We start from the raw sequence: 25,628 nt of genomic DNA, 5'->3' as shown, positions 1-25,628 counted from the left end.
TATTAATTAATTAATCCAATATGAATCAAACTAATCTTTAGTTGAGTCAATTGTTGGGTAGATTTAAAAATGCTAAATCAATTCAAACTAACGAATTACATTTATTATTTAGATATATTTTTCCTTATCAACTTTGCATCTATAATAGAAATCTTGAGTAGTTGATATTGAGGCTATCCAAGTGTCAAAATTTTAAGTTCCTTATTACTGTTCATGTCATGCATGTATGTATGTTAATGATATTAATAACTTTTCATGATGGTTATCACACCTAATTATAAACCTATTATTTTTTACATATCCTTTTTGGAGGGAAATTATGGGGGAATTTCAAATAAAATTTTATGTAATTGTAGTTTGAATTTCGAATGCACCCGCCATGAAACTTCCTGTAATTTGGTTTCACTTATATATATACATACTCCTCTTTGTTGTTTATATAAGTACATATCAGATATATCTTGAGTAGAAATATATAATCTAACATGGGTGAAAGGTGTGACTTTCTTGAAGAAATCTCCACAAAAAGAGCAGATGGATCATTAAGGTTTATGTTGTAAGGATGTGGTATGGTCCTCCACGCCCAAATAGTAGTGAAGCTGGTGCTTTAGAGATTGCATTGCACGACTTGAAGGTTTGTTTAAACCATATTAACTTCTAAATTATTATCCGGAATTTGTTCAAACTATCATATAACATTATTGTCATTTTATTGTTACCAGGGCAGCAGGATACACTGCACGATTCCAAAATCAGTGGTGCGACTGTTCCGGCCCATTCTGTCGGAGGGCAGCTATATAGTATTTCTTCTTTTATAGTCCAAAGAACAATATGTGGATGAAGTGCAGCTCGCTTCAGTATAGGATCACCTTATTACAAAGAAGCATGGTTGTTCATATCCCTCAACCGCTCTTTACGTTTCAGCCATTTACATTTAGGAGTATTGCGTCTATCCTGCAAGAAGAAAGGCTTGATCAGAATTTTCTTTTTGGTAATGGTTTAATCCAGACTCTGTTTAATGTTTTTTTTTATGATTTATCCATTAACATAAAGCATCTTTTTGCATTATAGATGTGCTAGCAGAGGTTATAGGGAAGGAGGACCCAAAGGATTTGGTTACCAAGCAAGGGCAGGAAAGCAAGCGGTTAGGGCTGTTAGTGGAGGACCTTGAGTAAGTGTTGTGTATTTAAAGCCTTATGACAATCAGGTTGATGTACAACTCATTTAATTGTTATCAAACATGCTAACAACTTACAATATATCAGGAAGAATTCTATCAGTTGTACCCTATTTGGTTCACTTGTAGATTTGATCCAACCCTATTTAGATGGTGATAAGACTGAACCTCTCATAGTTGCATTCCAACTATTTAGAGCAAAGGAATGGAATGGTATGAATCTAAATACATAAATGATTTAAAATGTTAAATAAAGATGCTTTTTAGAATAATGCAGATATTTATTGTTTTTTGTTGATCTTCAGGGAAGATTAGTATTCAGAGTAGTTTTGACACATCTAACATCCACATAAATCCCAATATTAAAGAGGCCGAACTATTTAAAAAGAGGTATATATCTGTTAATAAGTTCTGTAGTAATAAAATATCATGTAAATTTACTCATCTTCTGTTATATAGTTTGGTGGACAGCACTCAAGGTGATAGTTGTTTTTCATCCCAGAGGATAAGTCATATGTCATCCAGTTCATATCGATCTGCTATTGATGAGCTCAGAAAAGGGATCTGCAAAGTTGAAACAATAGACAGTGTGTTGAATGCAAGTGATGTGAGCATATAAAAGAATCATATATCCTTTTGAATCTGGCTATACACCATTATTTATCATTTTAAGAACAGCAATTTTTTTTGTTTAGGTTGGGTTTAAATGGATACTATGTACGATTGTTGACTTTGATGTCGGGAGGAATGATTGGTTCTTCATAGCTTGCAAGTATTGTCATAAAAAATGCAAAAAGATAGAGGAGAGATTTGAATGTGACCATTGCCGCAAGAAGGCCGTTCAGGTAGACTTGCGGTATAAGCTTCAAGCTTATGTTTCCGATGCAACTGGAAGTATGTGTGTAGTGTTGTGGGATACCGAAGCAAGCCAAATTGTAGAGTTGAGTGCAACCAAAGTCAGAGAAACCTACAGTCAGGTACAATGAACATATTGCAATTTGTTTATCATTAGTTCAAAAATAGCATTAACATCCTATTGATTATTTTAAGAATTCATAATGAAGGATGATTCTGATGATTCTTACCCGGAGGTGTTGAAGACGGCCTTGGACATGAAGTTGCTATTAAGGATTAATGTGAAAAGTAGTAATTTGAGTGGTAATGAAAATGTCTATAATGTCACAAAAGCTTGCCTTGATGAGCACCTTATCCATAAATACAGCCAGTCTGTAAATGAACAATCTACGAAGGTAAGGAAATTTGAAAATATCAACCCTTAGAATAAATTTATATAGTTTTACATACTATTTCTCTTAAAAAATCATACAGAACCAGTCTATTGGATATTGCAGGGTTGGATAATGTTACTAGCTTGGATTGTACTACTGATGTTGTTTATCTTGGTGATGATGATCTGTCCAAGGTGGACAAGTAAGTTTTTTAGTGTATAGAAAAGGAATTTTCAATGATTAAAAAGTATGATTAGAGTGTTAAGGATTATTAACTATTTAATTTGTTTTGATAATCAGGAATCTGTCAATGAGTCTAAGACAGTTACCAGCAGCAAGGGAAGAGCTAAAGGATTGATGCAGGAATTATAGGAGTAGTTGCGAAAGACTTGGAAAGTATACCCGTAGGGCAGTTGTCAGTACTAAGAAGCCAAGGTTGAGTATTAAGAAAGAAAAGACTCTCTAGACTGTGTACTAAATTAGAGAGCTAAAAAGACTAATACAGGAATTATAGGAGTAATTGTGAAAGACTTGGAGAGTATATCCATAGGGATGTTGTCAAGTACTAAGAAGTCAAAGACTTGGAGAGTATATCTCTAGACTTTGTAATGATGTTTATGTCTCTAGAAAGTGTGCTTTTAGAATTTCGTTTTCTAATTTGTATTGATGCTAATGACTTAATCTTTCCTGCATGGAGTAACCCATATCAATATAGTTGTTGATTATAAATTATCTATCTATATCCCAAACTTACAATTATCATATTATATAGTACAATATATATACAATATAATCTAGAAGGAACAGATTCAATAACAATTATACATAAGAGAAATCATTACAAATTAGTAAAGGAACTCTTAGAATATAGTATATCAACTTTCACTATTCTTAAACATGGTTTAATTAATAATAATTTTTAGAGGATGGTCAAGGCATGCAACCAAATATATAGATTTTAAATATATATATATATATATATAATAAATGTCTGCAAATATATCTGATTTTAATATTATATTTATTCAAATACAAAAACTGTTGACAAAAGAGAATAAAAAATATATTAAAGGTTGGGTTAAATCATCCCTTCAAGCATAGGTAAACCTATGCTCATTCAATATTTGCTTATGCTATAAGAAAAAGATTTTCAATGAGGCATTGTATATTGTTTTGACAGTATACATTTAAAATAACAAGGAATTTGCTACATTGGAGTCTGTGAAACCAAACACAGTTTGAAATAGTAACCTTTAGATTATAAAGTAGTAACTATAAATACCCTATACAAGGATAATCATTAGATTATATGTATTCATATTACATCCCTTTTCCCCACATCAACATGGGCCAAAGTGCTACCTCAGCAGAAATGAACTTGGAACAAGTTTTTCCGGATGATATCTTGCTTGAAATTTTTAGGAGAAGCGAGCCAAAAACAGCAGTGAGATGCAGGGCGCTAGGTAAAGTATGGAATGAGATATTATCTGAATATAGTTTTATGAAAGAGAACACGTTTGCAACTAAGGGTAAGCACTTGAATCTGCTTCTTCAGGTTGGTTTAGCTGCTTGGGTTTATTCGCCAGATAACATAAGTATGATTGATTGTGTCAATGGAGCCGTCATACCATGTCAGCTGCCTATTGAGATTGATCAATCTGGGTGGTGGAGTGTTATTGGGTCTGAAAATGGGATGCTATGCCTGAGATATAGTATCAATGGTTTTAATTCTGAGGTGTTGGTTTGGAATCCCCTTCTCAAAAGTCTTCGGTGCTTGGAAGACCCTGCTGACAAACTACTCCGTCAAGCTGTGATCGGGTATGCATTTGGTTTCACTCCTAGAACTAATCAGTATTTCATTGTACATGTATCAAAGAGGCATATCAGAGATCGATTTCTTCACTGCAATGTATATGACTCGGCTTATGGGGAATGGAGACATGGTTATATTAAGGATCAAAGGCTGAAGAATTTGGGTGATAGTTCTGCCGTATACAGAGGCAAGGCTTTTTGGATCAACTGGGTGGGAAGGCAATCCAATATTGCCAGTGATATAGTTATCTTTGACGTGGTGACGTTCGAAATCCAAAAAATTAAGATAAGTCATTCTCCAAACCAGGATCGAAAGCTATATTTTCAATCTATCACTGTTTTTCAAGACAATTGTGTTTAATGGGTTATGAAATATCCAGTATGGGATGGCACACTATTTTATCTAAGGTTGACATTGAAACCTTCAATATTGTTCCTTGGATAAACTTTATGGAGAATAGGCAAAGGAAAATTCATTGCAACCCCAGTTTTATTATTGGTGAAGATCTAATCAGAGTTCACGAAAGGATTAAAAGTTCAAAGAGGACAAATTTACCTCTTTCAGTAGAGGTCTCAGTATCCAAAGTCAATATGATTACTCACAAAAGGAATACCATTTACTATAGTTCATGGCCCTATGAGATGTGTCTTAAGTCTGCTACAATTGTATCCCAAGGGTTGCTTATTCCCTGAGGGTTCTGTGTTGTTAGTTGAAGTAGTATTATTAATATTTCTTTTATATTATTAGTTGGTTTATCAAGTGTTGTAATCATGTAATTGTAGCAGTTATTGATAAGTATATCAAGAAGTGTTTCCTAATGTGATTTTTATTCATATTCATAAGTAGTTGTTTCAATTATTGATAACTAATTGATGAAGTGTTATTACTATTTATAAAATCATTCAAATATATATTTGATTTAATATGCTATTATGATTGATTTTAAAGAATTTTGATTTATTTACCAAGCCAATGTATTCATGAAATTATCTTTTAGTATTTGGGGTTTATGGATTTAGAATTTAGGATTTAGTAATTAGGGTTTAGGGTTAGGGTTAGGTTTAGATTTTAAGATTTTGGATTTAGGATTTATTATTGGATGTCTATATTATTTAGAAGCAGATAACTTTTTTGAAAAAGCAAGATTATTGAATATCAAAGACTTTTTAGACAAAAAAAATTTAAGATAAAAAAAGAAATATCACTCAATAGCCATTCCAACCCATTATTCATTCCCACATAAAAAAAAATAAAAAAACTCACTCAGAACACCAAATACAATGCAGCTGTAGGTAGAATTAGCAATATCAGAAGCAACTACAAATCTAAATAGAGTACCTGTGAAGTGAAGCCTACTGCCCTCGGTACTCACTAACCCAAACAATCATCAAATCAATCAATATAAATCCTACTGCATGTTCTGATAGAAGATCTTCACCCCTTTCATCATCAGATCGGAGAGAGAAGCTATTCATCGCCGCCATGCTCAGAACTGAGAGAAGCTGCAGCATGCAAACATAGAGCAGAAGTAGAAATCACTCAATAGCTATTCCAATCTATTCCAATCCATGTTCACTTCCACATCAAAAAAAAATCACTGAGCATACCAAAACACGGTACAGTACAGAAGTAGGTAGAATTAGCAATATATTTTACCTACTATAAATCTAAATAGAGTACCTATAAAGTGAAGTCTGCTGCCCTCGGTAATCACTAACCCCAAACAATCATCAAATCAATCAATATAAATCCTACTGTATGTTCTGATAGAAGATCTTCACCCCTTTCATTATCAGAACGGAGAGAGAAGCTATTCATGGCCGCCATGCTAAGAACTAAAGAGAACGCTGCAGCAGGCAACTATAGAGTATAGGTCAAAATCATAGGGTTAAATCATATCCACTGTAGCCTTTGTGGATCCATGGAAGAGTTGTTGAGATACATGAAATTCAAAACCTGACAAGAAGAAGAATGCGAACACCATCCTGCCGTTTCCAAAAGACCCCTACAATTGAAATAAGAAGTGGAGTGAAAAGGGGTTTATAGGGTATGGGATAAGAAACACAAATAGTTGCATTAAGTGGAAAGGGGGTTTATAGGTGTGAAGCAAATTGGAAGGGCATAATGGGTGAGGGTTGCAGATAATCTTTTTATATTCCAATAAAGATATATCTATCACATCAATGTTTCTCTACTCATTCAAAATTAAAATAATAGAATCAAAATAAAAGAGAATAGTCAACATTTTATTAATTATTATTATTATTATTATTATTATTATTATTATTATTATTATTATTATTATTATTATTATTATATAGAGTTGAATTGTATTTTGAGATGACTTAAATTTCAATTAGAATTAAAATAAATTTTAGTTATTATAATGAATTAATAAAATTCTTGAATTGAATTGAATCTCAGTATTTAAAGTATCTATAAAATAAATTAAAATTGTATAACAGACAACTTCATATTTTATTAATTTAAATACATCTGAAAATTTTAGATTTTAAAGCCACTAATATTTATTAAGTTGAAGGAAAGGGAAAATAAGAAAATGAAGATACTTCTTAAAACCGAAGAATATAACGGCTAATGACTAAAAAGAAAACAAATATACTATTTTAAAAACAAAAGAGAATACTTAATATTATATCAATTATATATTATATATAAGTGAATTGAATTTTATGATGAATTAAAGGTTAACTAGAATTGAATTAAATTTTAGTTTTTAAAATGAGTTAATCAATTTTAGACCAAAAAAATTTTAACCTAAAAAAATGTAGAGGGGGAATAAAATAAATAATCTTTAGGTATAAAAGAAAAATTATTTAGAGACAAATTTGTACATACATTGTCATAGATTCTTTGACATTCGAATTTTAATTATTAAATTAATTAACATATTAATTTATAGTTAAAACTGTAAATAAACAAAACATTCTTACCCAATAAAAAAAAGTGGAGAAAACTAAAAATTGAAGAAAATACAAGAAAATCAATATATTATGCTTTTTCATTCCCACCATTTGACCTCCAGCATTTACATATCCATTAAGGCCCCTACAATTGAAATAAAAAGTGGAGTGAAAAAGGGTTTACAGGGTATGGTATGGGATAAGAAACACTAAAATAGGATAGCTGTAAAAAAAATTTTATAGGCGTCAGACAAATTAGAAGGGCATAGGGAATGGATAAAAGTTGCAGATAATCTTTTTATATTCTAAGAGAGATTTATCTATCACATCCATGTTTCTCTACTCATTCAGAATTAAAATAATAGAATAAAATAAAAGAGAACAGTCAACATTTTATAAATTATTATTATTATTATTATTATTATTATTATTATTATTATATAGAATTGAATTGCATTTTTTGTGTACTTAAATTTCAATTAGAATTAAATTAAATTTTAGTAATTAAAATGAATTAATAAAATTCTAGATTTGAATTGAATTTCAGTGTTTAAAATATCTATAAAACAAATTAAAATTTTATAACAGATAACTTTATTTTTTATTAATATCTAAAAAATATCTAAAAATATAGAGGGGGTAAAATAATTACTCTTTAGGTATAAAAATAAAATTAATTGGAGATAAATATGTACACACATTGTCATAGATCTTTTTACACTCCAATTCTAATTATTAGATTAATTAACATATTAATTTACAATTGAACCTGTACAAAAACCAAATATTCTTACACCATAAAAAAAAGTATAGATTGTTAATGTCTAAAATCTAAAGAAAATATAAAAAAATAATATATTATATTATACTTTTTCATTCCCACCATTTGACCTCCAACATTTACATATCCATTAAGGTAGAGTGTAGTTTAATAACATATTCTCTTCACCACATGTAGGATTTTTTTAATTTCAGACACTAGAATTCTATATTTATATCGAGTATTGTTGTTAACAAACTCACATTAGAAGCTTGAAATACCATTTACAGTGATTTAGTGAAAATGAGTGATATCACACCCAATCATTCTTTTTTCCAGGATCAAAAGTTGCCTAACGAGTTGATGATGGATATATTTTTCAAGGCCGACCTGAAAACTCTGATGCAGTGTAGGGTTCTTAATAAGTTCTGGAATGAAATGCTCTCACCCTACAGTTTAATGAAAGAGCTTACATTTAAGAACATGGATAAATATACAAGTTTGTTTATCCATATGGAGCTTCCACCATGGGAAAATTCAACAATGAATATAACAAGCATTGATCCTATTGACGGTGCCGTGAGGTCATGCGAGCTACCATTCACCGTATCTAATATTGGTTGGTGGAATGTCATTGGTTCAGACTATGGCAATATTTGTATAAGGTACACTATCGGTGGCTTTTTATCTGAGTTGATTGTGTGGAATCCTTTGATGAAATGTGTCAGGTTTCTTTCTGATCCTGCTTCTAAACAATGCTGTCAAGCTATTTTTGGTTATGCATTTGGGTATATTCAAAATACTGATAATTATTTCGTTGTTTATGTTTCAAAGCGGCATTTTAATGATAAGTTTTTGTAATATCATGTCTTCAACTCATCACAAGGCTCTTGGATTAATGGTACAAGCAAGAACTTAAGGCTACATAGATTAGGATATCACAGTGTTTTCTATCAAGCAAAGGCATTTTGGATTAATTGGGTGGAAAGTACACAATATTCTGTTGCTAATTGTGTTGTCATGTTCGATATATATCTTTGCGAGTTTAAGAAAATAAAGATTCCAAGAAAAGCAATTAAAGACTTTCAATATCTTATTGTTTATGAGGATATTCTTTGCTTTGTATCTCATGAGAGTAAACCAGATGGAAATCGGGTCAACTTTTGGAAGGTAGATATCGAAGATGGTGGCTTTTTACATTGGAAGTGTATAACAGGGATAAGTAATGTTGGTATTATTACTAATCCTAGCCTAAAGGTTGGTGCTGAATTCCTAATGTTTAATGAAGATGACAGAAGCAATGATAATGATAATGTTGCAGCATCTTCTGGATTTTCTATCTCTAAGCTCAATATGCATACTAAAGGTAGCGAAACTTTTGTATACAGGACACGGGTACAAGATATGATGTTTAAGTCTGTTACTAAGGTTCTTCAAGGTTTGCTTAGGCCATGAAGGATGAAAGAATTGTACCACTTTATTGGTACAAGATAGTGTTATGCTTTAAGAAGTTCTGTAGGTTCTTATGTTTCAAATTTAAATTCCAGCTTTATGTTGACTTGCTTTATTATAATTATCTGATTATTATTAAGAGTTAAATTCCAGCTTCATGTTGACTTGCTTTATTATAACTATCTGATTATTATTAAGAGGATTAATTTATTTGATATAGTTATGTACATTATTCTTATCCTTTACTGTTATTTTTATTTTTTTTAACTCCACAATCTTCTAAAAGATATCATTTAATTAACAATTTTTTTGTGAACTTGAATTTATTAATAAGAGAAGGTTTATCATATATTCAGATTAATTCATAGGAACTATTTCAGAAGTCTGATTGTGTTTATTTGGTAATTGAAGCCAAACATAGATAAGAGACCCTATGAAATTGATGCCATTGAGGTGAATTTTTAAAGAAAGTAACAAGAATCACTAACCATTATCACTAAATATTTATATTATATGTTGTAAAGATTTTTAGATATGTCTCGGTTGTTATTATGTGAGGCATTAACAACTTTATGTGTACATAATTTAAAATGCTAAAATTACTATTTCTTCGTCCTTATTTTAAATTCATTTAAGAAATTAATGTATTCGAAATTTTGTACTTCTCAATTAAAAAAAAGAGGAATATTTAGTATCAATTAATCTTTAGACAAAAAAATATAAAAATATAGAAGTAGGTAAAATAAAGAATTTTGACCTAAAATAAATTCTGTAGAAAAATAAAATTTTGAACATTTTTGAACATTTTTTTCAAAATTTTATTTAAAATAAGAAATTTAAAAATTTTATAAATTACAAATCATGTTGATTCTTTTTAGTAACAGAAGAAAATAGAAAAAATTGTCTAAAATGTAGAAATAGATTCTTACAAAGTATCTTAAGGTTAGATTTAGGGTTTACGATTTAGGATTATAGTGTTGGGTTGACCTTTTACAATTTGAAATTTAGGTTTGAGTTGTTTTGAAATTTAGGATTTAGGAGTTATAGATAATGATATCCAATTAATTTATTTAATAAAATTTAAAAATAAAATTCTAGAAGTAGATTAAAAAAAAGATGAATTGTTAAGTAAGAAAAAAAGCATCAAAGAAAGAAGTTGACTAAATTGATGAACTATTTTTTAAAAAACTTATTTAAATAAGTAATGAAAAATTTTATATAGTACAAATAATACCAAAAAAATCTTTTCTACGTGAAGATAATAGATACCGTGTTTACATATATATTAATTGATGTAAAAAATATATGCCAAATTAATAGAACCACATCCCATAAACGGTGAAATTGTTGGGATTGAGATGTATTTAAAGAAGGAAAAAAATTACTCACCATTATAATTTGAAATTGGTTATTAATAATAATTATATTTTCTAAAATAACTGTTTTGTAATCTTTTAAATTCAAGAAATTAATCTATTCCAATAATTATTTTGTTTAGATATATTAAGTAAATTTAAAAAATAAAATGGATACCTATTTTTTTAAAAAAAGTAATATTTCATATCAATTAACCTTTAGAGAAAATTTTTTCAAATAAATCTAAATATGTATTTATATAAAATAAAGAATTTATAGGTATAAAAAAATATTCATCAGAGAAAGAAGTTGTTTAAATTCATGGATAATTTATTTAAAAACTTTTGTAAGTGGAGAGAATAGATAAATTAGTTAAATCTATATAAATTGATGTATAAAAAATGCTATTTTTCTAGAAGCCAATCCTGAATAAAAAATATCTGTTTTAAAATCTTAAAAAGTCCTTTAAAAAAATGGATGTAAAAAAATTCATATTAAAAATTTTAGTATAGTAACATACAATAAAGATTTATGAGTAAAAAGTAATATCCATTATTTAACCATAGTTGGATAACTACTATTGATCTACAGAGCACACCACAAGCTCCAATAATCACAAAAGAGATTTCATAGGTTGTACTCCTTAAACCTCATCATTTCCTTCTACCTCAAGTATAATATATTATTAGAAAGCTTTGTAGAAAAAATCACATTAGCCCTATAGCTCAGCTAAAAATATTTATTTAACAATTATCATAGACTCGGGCATACTTATATAAATTCACTAAATTTCTCCAACAGCAGCACATTATTTTTTGAATTATGAGGTGTGGTTCTATCACTTCGATATTCTGTTTTAGTGTAAAAATGTCCATTAACAATACACATCAAACTTCATCTACAAAGAAAGATTTGCCTGAAGATGTCCTAATGGAGATCTTGGTGAAGACCGAGCCAAAGACTGTTGCGAGGTGCAGATGTTTGAGCAAACAATGGTACCGCCAATTATCTTCCTATCAATTTGTGAAGAGAAATTTTTTTGCAACCAAAGGTAGGCATTTCAGCATTCTCTTAACATTTGGTTTTCCTCCGTGGGAAATCGGGCGTGATTGGCTTACAAGCATTCATGGAGAATCTCAAGCCACTACACCTATTAGGTTACCATTCAATACATCCGATTTTGGATGGTGGAGTGTCATTGGGTGTGACAATGGGTTGGTGTGTTTGAGGTACAGCCTTCATGGACTCCCATCCGAGATCATGCTGTGGAATCCTCTAACAAGGCGAACACGAATTTTAAAAGATCCTGGATCAGTTCGTTCTTTGCATGCTGTTTGTATATATAATTTTGGATATACAAGTGGCATTGATCAGTACTATGTAGTTCACACTTATAAGAGGAGTTTTCGAGACAGGAGGCTGGAGTTCACATTTTACGATTCTCGAATGAACGACTGGACTGAGCATGTCATCGAAGACAAAGTAATTCAAAAGTTAGGGCCGAATAGCGTATGGCTGAATGGTGTTGTGTTCTGGATTAATTGGGTTGGTGAGGACTATATCCATCCACTTTGTGTTGTGTGTTATGAATTAAAATCAGGCCAGCTTAATCGGTACACAATCCCGAAGATAGCCAAGAAGAAGTTCCAATATCTTTCGGCTTTTAATGATAAGGTCTGCTATATTTCATATGATAGTACATGTCAAGATGATAAGATCGGGATATGGAAATTAGACACCAATGCATCCAGGAAAAAGATGTGGCAAAACATACTCAGCATTAATCCAATCAGCATCGGATTTAACCCTAATATTTTTATTGGAGATCAGATCATTATGCTAATGGAGCACAGAAGCAACCTTATGAGGATCAATGATCGTCATAATACTGAGATTTGTTTGAAGAGTCTGAACATTAAAAAAAATCAGAGCAAAGAGTTATTCTACAGAACTTGGATGGAAGAGATCGAGATCAAGTCCTTAAGCTTATTATTGCAAGGGATGTTAAATCCTTAATATTTAATTTTATGTCTTTTAATCCTTAGAGCAATTAGTGTTGCTGTTATCAATCTATATTTCAGTCTGGGTTATGTATTGTGTTATTTTAATGGATTTTCTCTATGTGTTCCTGTGCAATATATTGAAGAGTTTGAACATTAAAAAAAATCAGAGCAAAGAGTTATTCTACAGAACTTGGATGGAAGAGATCGAGATCAAGTCCTTAAGCTTATTATTGCAAGGGATGTTCAATCCTTAATATTTAATTTTATGTCTTTTAATCCTTAGAGCAGTTAGTGTTGCTGTTATCAATCTATATTTCAGTCTGGGTTATGTATTGTGTTATTTTAATGGATTTTCTCTATGTTCCCGTGCAATATATCTTTAGTTGTTGTGTTTTGAATTCACCTATTCAATTTGGGTTTGCTTATGAGGCATCTTATATTAGATTTACCCCTCTAATATTCATTTGTTTTAGTTGAAATTAGATTTGAATTTCATTAGCAACACAGAACTTTCAGTTATTATAATAAGTTTCGGTACTTGAAATATATTATAATACATATTAATAATAGATAATATAAGTTTCGGTACTTGATACATATTAATAGATAATATATTATAATAGAACAAGCTACTAGATATATATAAAAGATATTTTTCAAATCCAGCCTTTTAGATGCTACTAAGATTTCAATACGAAACTCATAGATATGCTATGATCTACACATAGAAATGATTTAACAAATCCCAAATTTTTTGGATCATAGTTGCCACAAGTTTCTATGTAATAGCATCATCTATTGCTTAGGAGCAATCACTATAGTTAGGTTGTGTGTCATAGTTAGGTTGGGTGTCAGGGAAGAAGTTTCATGCTAAGCTACATTTTTAATTATTAAAATTAAAATAACAAATGACGGACATCATAAAGAAGTCAATGATTTGAAATTTTGAGACCCATATATATTTCTGCTAACCACAATATATCTGAATTCTGAATATATTAAGTTCTCATTTAGTATTATTTATACTTGAAATAAAAGTGAGTAATTTTAGCAAGGACCTGTTTGTGGAGCTCTCTTTGTACGTTGTTGTTATTTAGTCCACCTTTATGAAGCTCCTTTCAATGTAAATATGGCACTCACATCAGCAGGTCCCTAAACAACATAAACCATTCTGTCAGAAAAGAGTTTTCAATTTCACACTATGGACAAGGAATTATGCAGAACAGCAAGGGCCAAAAGGAAGGAATTTCTAATCCAAAACCGTGCTAAACAGTTTTCTATCAAAGGTCAAATTGGTATTATATATATAGTTTATTTCTCCACTTAAAATCTTTGATAGATTGTATTATAAATATCTTTAGATTCACTTTGTATCCTTAATGTTATCTATCAGGAGCTGCTAGACGGCCAGCTTTGAAAGATATAAGCTCTTCTCTCAATGTAATTAGACCTATGATTTTTGGTTCAAACTCTTCATCTAAACAAGACAATCAAGGTAATTGATTGTTTTCAGCTTACTATATGTAAATTCAAGTGTTTTGAACATGATAAAGAATCCTTTTTTTGAATGCTACCATGAATGTTTTGAATCAAAATATTAGGAACTTAGTGAGATATATACTTGGATTATTGGAATAACTTAGATGTTTGATATCAATGAAATAACCTGTGCAAGTCTTATGGAATTTCATTCTGGTGTTAGCTTTTTCATAAGTTCAATAATTTCGAAAATCAAGTTACTTATGACACATATTCAGTCTCATTTGCAATATCAAATGTGAAAAGCATAAAAAACATACATGAAAATTATACTCCAGAACACATACTTTCAAAAGATGGTCAGGGATGTCAATGTGATCCATCGGAAGAGATTTGTGAATCAACCATTAATCAGACTAAAGGCTCTCCAAATGGTCAGTTAGTCGTTGTTTATTCATATAATTATTATTGCATAATTATAAGAACTTGGTACTTGGTTTTTGTGTAATAATCTTATTATTTGTCATTTATAAGTTAATAGATTTGAGATGCAAAAGAGCTAGGATTGGAGACTTATTTTTTAGGGATGGAAATGTACAGAGTAGCAACAGTACAAGTAAAGGTCATCACGGTAAGTATAAATCCCTATGTTTAGTGAAAAAACTTTGTAACCTTGCATCAGATTGAAGATTTTGTTTATTTTGACGATGTATTATTCTCCATTATAGATCAGACGCAGAACTATGTTTCAAAGAAAGCAGATGATTTGCATGTGGGATTGACAATGCAGAGCACTTTGACTGCTATCACAGCTCAGGAACCGATACATCCTAAGAACATTTTCCCGATACATTCTCAAACCAATGATTGTTTAAGCAATAGGAATTCATCAATCTTGGAAGGTAAAATACTTGACATCTCTATTATGAAACTTTGCATTAATACATTTATTTTTAGATTATATTGGCTTTTAGTTACACGAATTAATAAATTTTGTATTTAAATTTGGTATATCACTCAATGCAGAAGATCCTTTGCTAACAGCTGATGAAACATTAAATAATGGGGCTGTCAATGTAACAGATATGTTGTTAGAAGGAATCGGTAATTAATTTCCATCTTTAGTGTACAGACACTTTAACTTTTAGTTAATCCTCTAATTTTTTAATGTTTGTTCTTAGGCGAGGAGACAGCGTGCAACAATTCGGTATATACAGAAGGTAATGTGGTTTCCATTGTTAAACTGCAATAAATTATTGTGATATTATAGTAATTAGTAAAAATAGACTAAGGTTACTAAATTTAGATTCACATATGCTCTTAATAAGGTTGGTCTCACAAGTTGTACTTATAGTTATTAATTATTGAATTAAAAAATAGCAAGAATTTAACTCGGATTTCTATTTTATCATGTGTGTATGTTGCAGAATATATTAACCATGGTGAATGCATCTATGAGTGTGAATTTTGTAATGCTCTCTTTTGGTATGATGAAAGAATTGGAAAACATTATAATGCAACTATTCCTAAGTACACGCTGTGTTGTAGAGGAGGTCAGGTTCAGTTGCCTCAACCGAAAGAACCTCCTCCTATTCTTCAACGTCTAATGTGGAATAACGATGATAGAAGCAAGAACTTTTGTGAGAATCTTCGAACATACAATAGCATGTTTGCATTCACATCTTTGGGTGGTAAAGTCGACAAAGTCATTAATCGAGGCAGAGGTCCACCAACATTTATACTATGTGGACAAAACTACCACCTTCTTGGCAGTCTTATTCCCCCTGAAGGATCAACTGCTAAATTTGCTCAATTATATATATATGACACAGACAATGAGATATCTAACAGAATCCAAGTTGTAAGGTATATATTCTTAGTGGTGTATCTCTGTTAAATTTCATTCAATTAATAAATTTAATTTATTAGATTTATTTGTCTTTTTGCATTGTTAAGGGTGCTCAATCAAGATATATTAATATGATTTCTTTTCTTTATAAAGTGAATTAAACATGATTTAAAATTAAGAAATAATCACTGATTATATTTCTTTTAGTATTTTAGTAGGGTTTATCTAATTATAGACATTAAAGTTAGTCCTTAATCGAGTTTAACAATTTCATGAACCATATAATAAAGCAGTGATTCAATTTTGGACAGTGGAAATGATCATAGGAGCAAAGTTGATATGCTAATTGTCCAAGAACTGAAGGAGATGCTTGATAAAAATAATGTGTTGGTAAAGTCATTTCGCATGGTTAGAGACTCTTTGAACAATGGAACTCAAAAAAATGTTAAGCTTAGGCTTATTGGTAAGAGAGGACGAGATGGAAGAAGATATAATTTGCCCTCAGTATCAGAAGTGGCTGGATTAATTGTGGGTGATTTTGATGCATCACGAACGGAGAGAGATATTGTTGTTCAAACCCGAAGTGGATCTCTTCAGCGTATAACTGAACTCAATCCATCTTATCTTGGATTACAGTATCCAATTTTGTTTCCATACGGAGAGGATGGGTTTCGAGAGCATATACCACTTAATCGCATTAAAAGAAAGAATGACAACGAAGAAAAGTGCGTAACCATGAGGGACTATTTTGCATTTTATATTCAGGAAAGATTCTCGGACGGTTCTCCTTTGCTTTATTCTAGACGACTATTCCAACAATTCATAGTAGATGCTTACTCAATGATCGAATCATCTCGACTAAATTACTATCGTTTTCACCAGGAAAATGTACGGTGTGATCTCTACAAAGGTATATGTGAAGCTGTTGTGAATGGAGATAATTCTGCAACTACGCACGGTAGACGTATAGTCTTACCAGCAACTTTTGTTGGAGGTCCTAGATACATGATTCAGAATTATCAAGATGCCATGGCAATTTGTACCAAAGTTGGTTATCCAGATTTATTCTTGACCTTTACATGCAATCCTAAATGGCCAGAAATAGTGGATCATTTGTCTACAAGGGGACTAAAAGCTGAAGACAGGCCTGACATTGTATGTAGAATGTTTAAAATGAAGCTAGATACCTTGATTAAAGATCTTCGTGTGAATATGTTATTTGGAAGGGTCGTTGCAGGTATTTTTTTAAGTAATTTAGTCGGTTAGATAAATTAGTTACATTTTGTAACAACATAATGACAAACTTTTTATACAAATTAAAGTCTTATTAACTATTATTTGTTCTTTTCACAGTGGTATACACTATTGAATTCCAGAAGCGTGGTTTGCCTCATGCACATATATTGTTATTTCTTCATGAAGGGGACAAGTACCCTACTCCTGATGATATTGATAACATTATATCTGTGGAAATACCAGATAAAAGCGTTGATGCAAAGTACTATGATGCAGTCAGTAACTTGATGATTCATGGTCCATGTGGAGCTTCCTTAAAGGATTCACCATGTATGGACAATGGTAGGTGCTTGAGGAATTTTCCTAAGCGTTTTGTTGATTCCACTTCTATTGATGATGATGGATATCCCGTTTATCGCCGCAGAGACACTGGGAGAACTATAAAGAAATCTGGGGTTGAATTAGATAACAGATGGGTTGTTCCACACAATCGAAGTTTATTGTTAAAATATGGTGCTCACATCAATGTTGAGTGGTGCAATCAATCTAGGTCAATTAAATATTTATTCAAGTATGTTAATAAGGGTCATGACCGTGTTACTGCTTCTTTTTACCGCGAGGGGTCTACAGAATCATTATGTGATGAGATTGACGAGATAAAGATGTACTATGATTGTAGGTATTTATCTCCATGCGAAGCAGCTTGGCGAATTATGGGATATGATATCCATTACAGGTACCCAGCAGTCATCCGCCTACCTTTTCACTTGCCAAGCGAACAGATTGTTTTATTCAAAGATCACGAATCATTAAAAGATGTGGTCGAAAGGCCAACTATCAATCAGTCCATGTTCTTGGCATGGTTTGAAGCAAATCGTGAATTCGAGGAAGCAAAACAGTTGAACTATGTAGACTTTCCTTCCAAATTTGTATGGAATGCTAATTCCAAGAAATGGCATCGAAGAAGGTCACATCATGTAATTGGTCGTGTTTATTTTGTTCCTCCTTCTTCGGGGGAGTCATATTATCTTAGGATACTTCTCAATTTGGTGAAAGGACCAACAAGTTATGAGGACATTCGAACATACAATGGTGTTGTTTACAAATCATTTCGGGAGGCATGTTTTGCTCGCGGTTTGTTGGATGATGACAGGGAATATATTGAAGCAATTGAAGAAGCAAGCATTTGGGGTTCTGGCGAGTACCTTAGGAATCTATTTGCCACTCTTTTGTTTTCTAACTCAATGACTAGACCCCTATATGTTTGGGAGAAGACATGGAAAATACTCTCCGATGGTATACTTCATAATAGAAGAAGACTACTTAACCATCCAGGTATTAACTTGCTTCTAGATTTTTCTAATTTTCAAATGACATATTTCTATATCAATGTTTGCACTTGATTTTTTTTTAATGTAGGACTAACAATATCCGACAATGAGTTGTTAAATCTCACTCTCATAGAAGTTGAGACAATTCTCAAGAGGAATAATCGTAGTCTAATGGACTACCCTGACATGCCTTTTCCTAACATTAATTATGAGGATGGGATGTCTTGCGATCTTTCAAATAATAACCTAATCAATGACGAACTGTTGTACGACAGACAAGACTTAGGGTCAAAGTATTTATTAAATCTTGCCAAGATGACCACTGAGCAAAAGAATGTTTACGATACTATTATCAACAGTGTCGACCGGGGTGAGGGTGGTTTATACTTTCTATATGGCTATGGTGGTACAGGGAAAACATTCATATGGCAAACTCTTGCTGCATCTTTGCATTCAAGAGGCCAAATTGTATTAACAGTTGCTTCTAGTGGTATAGCCTCTTTGCTAATTCCTGGCGGTAGAACGGCTCATTCTAGATTTGCAATCCCTTTAAATGTTGACCAATTTTCAACTTGCAACATTAGACAAGGAAGCCAATTAGCCGAGTTGATAGTGAAATCTAAGTTGATTATATGGGATGAAGCTCCAATGGTCAATAAATTTTGTTTTGAAGCTCTTGATCGTACCATGAGAGATTTGCTTAAGATTGTGAACTCCAATAGTGAAAATCTACCATTTGGCGGTAAAACAGTTGTGTTTGGAGGTGATTTTCGACAGATTTTACCCGTAATACCGAAAGGTTCGAGACAAGATGTAGTTAATGCAACCATCAATTCATCTTATTTGTGGGATCATTGTAAGGTGTTGAAGTTGACTCAAAACATGAGATTAAAGGGATCTAACAACATTGAAGGATCTGATCAAAGCTTAAGGGAGTTTGCAGATTGGTTATTGAAGATAGGAGATGGAAAGATCGGTGAGATTTCTGATGGTATTGGTAGAATCAAAATTCCAGATGACATCTTGATAAAAGATTGGAATAATCCAGTTGAAGCTGTTGTAACATCTACATTCAAGAATTACATTGAGGATCCAGATGACGAGAAGAATTTACAAGATAGAGCCGTCTTGGCACCAACACTTCAGACTGTAGATGAGATTAATGAATATATGATGAAGATTAATCAAAGACAGCATGTTTCTTACTTCAGTGCTGATATGGCTTGCAAGTCCGAGACACAAACAGATGTTGCTGCAGCTGTTCACACCCCTGAATTTCTCAATGGTCTCAAGTCTTCCGGTCTTCCAAACCACGAAATCAAATTGAAGGTTGGTATACCGATTATGCTTCTTAGAAACATTGATCATTCTTCGGGTTTATGCAATGGGACACGTTTGATTGTTACTCAGCTTGGGAAACGAATTATTGAAGCCAAAGTAATTACTGGTAATAATGCAGGACAAAAAGTGTTCATACCACGTATGAACCTGTCCCCTTCTGATCATAGGATCCCCTTTAAATTTAATCGAAGACAGTTTCCTATAATGGTTTCCTATGCTATGACCATAAATAAGAGTCAAGGTCAATCATTATCTAATGTGAGCTTACTTTTAAGGAAGCCTGTTTTTAGCCACGGTCAACTGTACGTGGCTCTTTCTCGAGTAACAACTAGACAAGGTCTCAAGATACTAATTTCTAATGAAGCAGGAAAAGAGTCAACTGTGACTGATAATGTTGTCTATAATGAAGTTTTTAGAAATCTGGATTGAAGGTAATATTTCGAATGTATTTTATTCCCTTTCAAAAGTTTTATTGTGATATGAATATTTATTATGACTATTTTTTAATTTTATCACAGGAAACCTATCACGCCGAAGAAGGAAGACTTTTGTTTATAGAAAGGTGCTAATATAATCTTAGATTTGACATTTTTTTTGTTTTAAGCATATGTTTTATTGCTTTATTGTTATTAGCAAAAGCTTCTTTTAATGACTTCTCAAGGTTGTTTCTTCTAAGATTTTTAAGGTCGAATTTATCCTATCTTTTAACTTATGATAGTTACATGTATTTTATAATCTTAGTATCATTCACAATATATGATATCTATTGATATACTTAATTCTATGAAGTTTATATCTATTTCAAAATACAAAATAACATACTCATGCAAGATTATCCACCAGAAATAAACATATTATAATTGAGATAAAGCCAAGAAATTATTTGATGTCTAAATAAATCAAGCATATCTTGACTCACTAACCTTATATGTAGATATGTATCATATCAGCATCTTGACATGCAATGCTTCCTGTTGCTCACTGTTTATTAGGAATTATCTAGCATAGACAAAATCATAGTGTTAAAACCATGTTAGTCTGAAGAAGAATAAAGCGACAAGTTTACAACTGAGTTCAGTAATAGAACAGATACTCAAAATATGCAGGATCATATTAACCATCATAACTATAGTAGCTTAACATCTCTCTACTTTGTAATATAATCTCAAGAATAATAAAATAACCAGAAGCAACTTAACATCTATCAACGGCTTAATTAATAAAAAATCATGTATGATTTACTTATAAAATTTTTTTTAGGTGGTTTGATTAAATGTGAAAACGCCAGGTAAAGTTTTTTAACTGACATTTTAAATTTGTGTTTCAGAAAACATGTCATAGTAGTCGTTGATTCTTTTTTTTCAATTATATAATATCTCACTGTAAAAACATGAATGAACTGTATAAACTGTTATTAAAAAATACGACATAAAGTTGTTGAAAATTTAAACAAAAAATGCCATGACAATTATGTCATCAATAGTTTAATTCAGAATAATATTTTTAATTTGTTAAGTTATAGCGTTACATTATAACACTACTTTTACCAAAAACAATTTTTTAGTAAACTATCTACTATTTAATTGCTACTCATATAGTATTACAAAGTAAATAATTGTTGAGTTTATTATGTAAAACAATTTTTTTTTATTTGAGACATTTAGAATAGTGGCTCAAAGCCAAGAAAAAAAATCATATGCGTTGTTGAGTAGTTTATGTAAAAATGTTTTTTTTGAGACATTTAAAATAGTGGCTCAAAGCCCCCAAAAAATCATATGCGTGTATAAAAATAATAATAATTAGCATAAATTAACAAATTGAACGAAACAAACGATTGCTTATTAGTATTTTGATTTTTGGAGATTATCAAAAACAAGATTGCAAAAAAAGTATTTATACGAGCAAATTGAATTAAATTTATTGGTCGAAAAAAATATAATGCTTTCAATGAAATAAAAAATTTTATTGGAGATCCATATTTGTCGTATGAAACAATTACAGAATTTTTTAAAATTAAAATGAAATCATTAAATCCAGTAACGGAGCTACGTTAATAAGAGGGCAATAGCCTCCCCAAATTAATAATTTGTAAATTCTAAGTCTCTAATTTTTTACTTGAGTCCATCTTAATTTTCAATTTTTTCTCTCTTAATTTATATTTTTCATGTTGCCCGCTCACAAAAAATTTAAGACCTCTAACCCAAATCTTGCGCGAGTGTATATTCATAATGATGATGATCCTCAGCTTTAAAGTTAACTCATTAAAACCAAACTACAATTACAATTAAAAATTAAATAGCTCATCAGTCATAATATAAGAAGAATATACAATGGAGGACATTTTGGTGTGAGAAATGAATATAGAGATAGAGATGGAAGAAAATATACAACCATAAATTATTACACGAATTTTATATCAAAACAATTATTCGTATAACATCATTTCTAAATATATCAATGAAAAAAAGATATACAATGAAATTTAAAATTGTACAATTAACTTCTTTCACATTCAAAAAATTTATATTTGTGTTTCAGATTTAGATGGGTGTCAAAGCCAGTCACTAAAACAGATTCACTAATAATATAAATCATTTCGTGTATAAATATATTTTTGGAAAGAAAATACATATTAGGTAGGGACAGCTAAATAAATTAAATAGTGATTTCTCAGTATTTGCTTTTCTCACTAATAAATAATGAATATATATAACTACTCTATAGCCAAAAATTAATACACCAACCAGTAATTCACTAATAAATATCTTTCCATCTATAGATATATTTCTCGAAAGAAAATACATATCAGGTAGGTACAGCTAAATAAATAAAATAGTGATTTTAAGTATGAAAATATCTAGGAGGCCAGCAATTTTTATGTTTTGCGGCCAGCACTTAACCATCAAAAGAAAAGTGAGTGATCTTCTACCGTTAAATGTAATCTCACACCATAAAAAATACTATTGATGGCCAACAAATGGTTACAAAACACAAAAGTTGCTGGCCCCTAGCACTCCTCAGTAAGTATTTGCTTTTCTCACGTTGAATGAATTTTTAAACTATTCTTTAAATTTCCGCAACAAAAAAATTTTGTCCGTATGAGTTTTTTTATAGGATTATTGAAAAGGAAACTTACAGACCACTTATATGTACATTAAAAAAAACTTACAGAATCACTTTTTTTACAAATATTTATTATTATTATTAACGACATTAGAATGTGCGTAAGATATATATATTAGTAGGAATAATGCAATACCTTTTAGTCGAGATATACAAGAGAAACTTTACCGAGGGAAACAGCAGATGCTTTCAGCCAGGTCGTGAGGAATTCAACTCGGGAGGAAGGTTCAAAAAAAAGTTAAATACAGTAAAAAAAAACAGTTAGATCCCTGAACAAGATGGGTACAGATACAGATCCCAAACAGTAAATAATGCAATTAATTCCAAACTACTTAACAAAAATATATGAAGATGTGAATATTGAAATATTTTGGAAATTGCTGGGATTATAATTTTTGTTATTCATTTTATATACCTAGATATTCCGAAACACCTCTCATTGTTATTCCATAATTCTAAACTCAACCAACCAAGGAGAAATATAGCAATTACAATTAACAACTCAAACTTTTCAAGGAGATCTTCCGAAAATATATGTGTGGCCTTTGTGCTATGATTATTGCATTCGTAAAGCAAAATCACAAATCACTGATGTGACATACAAAAAGTTACGATCAGTTTCTTTTCACATAATCACAACAAACACGCATAACTTTTATGTTATTAACAAAATTAGAAAGTGCATAACATACATATATTACTAGAATAATTCAATATCTTTTATGTGAAGATCTGAAGGAGAAACTGAAAAATATCAATTTCAATTAAGAAATTAGTTATTTGAAAGAAGCAACAGAGTTTATTATCGATTTAAAATTAATCAATCAAGCAATTACTAATCAATTCTATCCATCTATTAACAGTTATCAATCAATTCTAATAGAAAATATTATTTAATTCTAATCATACGGTCACATTCACAATCAATATTTTTCAATTGGCAACGATGCCTAATTAGGCAATCAATAATCGTATTGTAACGATCGAGTATATTAACAATTAACAATCAATTAGAACCACTCAACAATCAATTCAAACAATGGTGATTTCCAGTGCCCTCTAAATCAAATTTGAAAATAAGGTACATGTTTATTATTTGTATTAGCACTTTAGCATAATCATTATATCATAACATCGAAGTAAAATTAAATAACTAGATACCAATCACCAAACATTTTCTTTCGCAATTCAAAATTAGCCAACCAACACAAAATCAGATATCTGTAGAATAAGTTTGGTAATTATCAAATCTCCCATACAACAAATTCACAAATTCAATTCTCACGGCAAAAAGATTAAGTAACCTTCGGTGGTCTGCCAACGGGCAGAGACAAACGACAAAATCCATGACGCAGGTCAGCGTGCAGCAACAACATCCAAAGATGAGAGACGAGCAGCAACAACCCCCTACAGAGGCGGAGGGAGGCGCGATACACGAGAAGCCGAGAAGAGAAGGAGGACTGAGGCAGGGCGTTAGGTTCAGTGATGGCGACGATGGGCGACAACAAGATCTGATGAGGAAGAAGCAGGAAAGCACAGCCACGAGAGTAGAAGAAAGCCGCGGCGGCGACGGTTAGCATGCGTTGGCGGCGATGTCAAGGTGAGATCCAGCGCCCAGATCTATGGTTTGTGTGTGGCTATGTGCCGTTAGGAATAGATAGAAGTCAGTGAGTCGGAGAGGCTTTTTTGGTGAGTTGGGCTCCAGAGTTCAGACTAGGGTTTTTTATATTAGCTTTAAAAAATAATTAAAATATCCAATTGGTCCGGATTTTTCAAACACTCCGGTTCACAACTTTTTATCAAACCTGTGCGGTTCACCATCATTTGCTAATAGCGAAAACATGAGGTTGTCATTTTTATGGGATGAAAATTTTTATAATTATTTATTATGTCAATATTAAATTCCTAAATAAACATGTGTATAAAATATTGGTTAGCTACTTTTTATAAAATAAATTTATAAATATATACAAGCAATTAACGAAAGTTGTGTATATCCTATAATTATGGTTAAATATTTTTTCTCAAATTTTTTTTCTATTTATATGTGACAGTTAGTCTTTTTTAAACAATTAATAAATATGACAGTTAAAAAAATTGTTTCCAATAAAAAAATTTATATAACCAAACTTTGTATAATGTATAAATAAAAGACTACATTAAATTTTTTTAAAATTAAAAGAAAATTTATAAGAATGGATTATTAGCGAATTCATATTATTTGGTTTAGTTGATGTATAATCTCTGTTTTTCTAGCAGTTATTACCGCGCAACGCGCGGGCAATTGGACTAGTTGGTTTAAAATTTTAGGAGTATCCTTTGGATTTGTCCACGCTCTACTGAGATTTCATTCAGCACCGCCATAATTTTATTTTTGTTGGTTTTTTCTTTGTAAATTTCTTTTTCATCTCCTATTTTTTTTTTCTAATTTTTTATCTGTTTCTAATTCATTTTCACTTGATTCTCTACTTTTTGTTTTCTCTTTGAATTCATTTTTATGCTGATTTTTCCTTCTAATTTACTCTGTTTTCTAATTTATTCATTTCATATATTTT

The 25,628-nt window shown here is 31.0% G+C and overlaps 1 protein-coding gene and 1 long non-coding RNA gene across 2 annotated transcripts; one reads left to right on the top strand and one right to left on the bottom strand.

The window, feature by feature from the left end:
- The first annotated feature begins 3,751 nt into the window (after positions 1-3,751).
- Positions 3,752-4,579, top strand: LOC140175042 (F-box/kelch-repeat protein At5g15710-like). Its single transcript, XM_072201942.1, has one exon. The coding sequence runs from the start codon at positions 3,752-3,754 to the stop codon at positions 4,577-4,579; it is 828 nt and encodes a 275-aa protein (XP_072058043.1).
- A 1,043-nt stretch (positions 4,580-5,622) lies between these two features.
- LOC114924404 (uncharacterized) lies at positions 5,623-24,714 on the bottom strand. Its single transcript, XR_003811614.2, has 6 exons — positions 23,210-24,714; positions 20,874-20,949; positions 13,773-13,866; positions 6,176-6,224; positions 5,900-6,066; positions 5,623-5,721 (listed from the first exon to the last, which is right to left on the bottom strand). It is a non-coding gene; the product is annotated as an uncharacterized lncRNA (long non-coding RNA).
- Between the last annotated feature and the right edge of the window lie 914 nt (positions 24,715-25,628).

This window comes from Arachis hypogaea, chromosome 9, assembly GCF_003086295.3.
Source record: "Arachis hypogaea cultivar Tifrunner chromosome 9, arahy.Tifrunner.gnm2.J5K5, whole genome shotgun sequence".
NCBI lineage: Eukaryota > Viridiplantae > Streptophyta > Magnoliopsida > Fabales > Fabaceae > Arachis > Arachis hypogaea.
The sequence above is the reverse complement of the archived record's forward strand: the minus strand, read 5'-3'. Positions and strand labels throughout refer to the sequence as shown.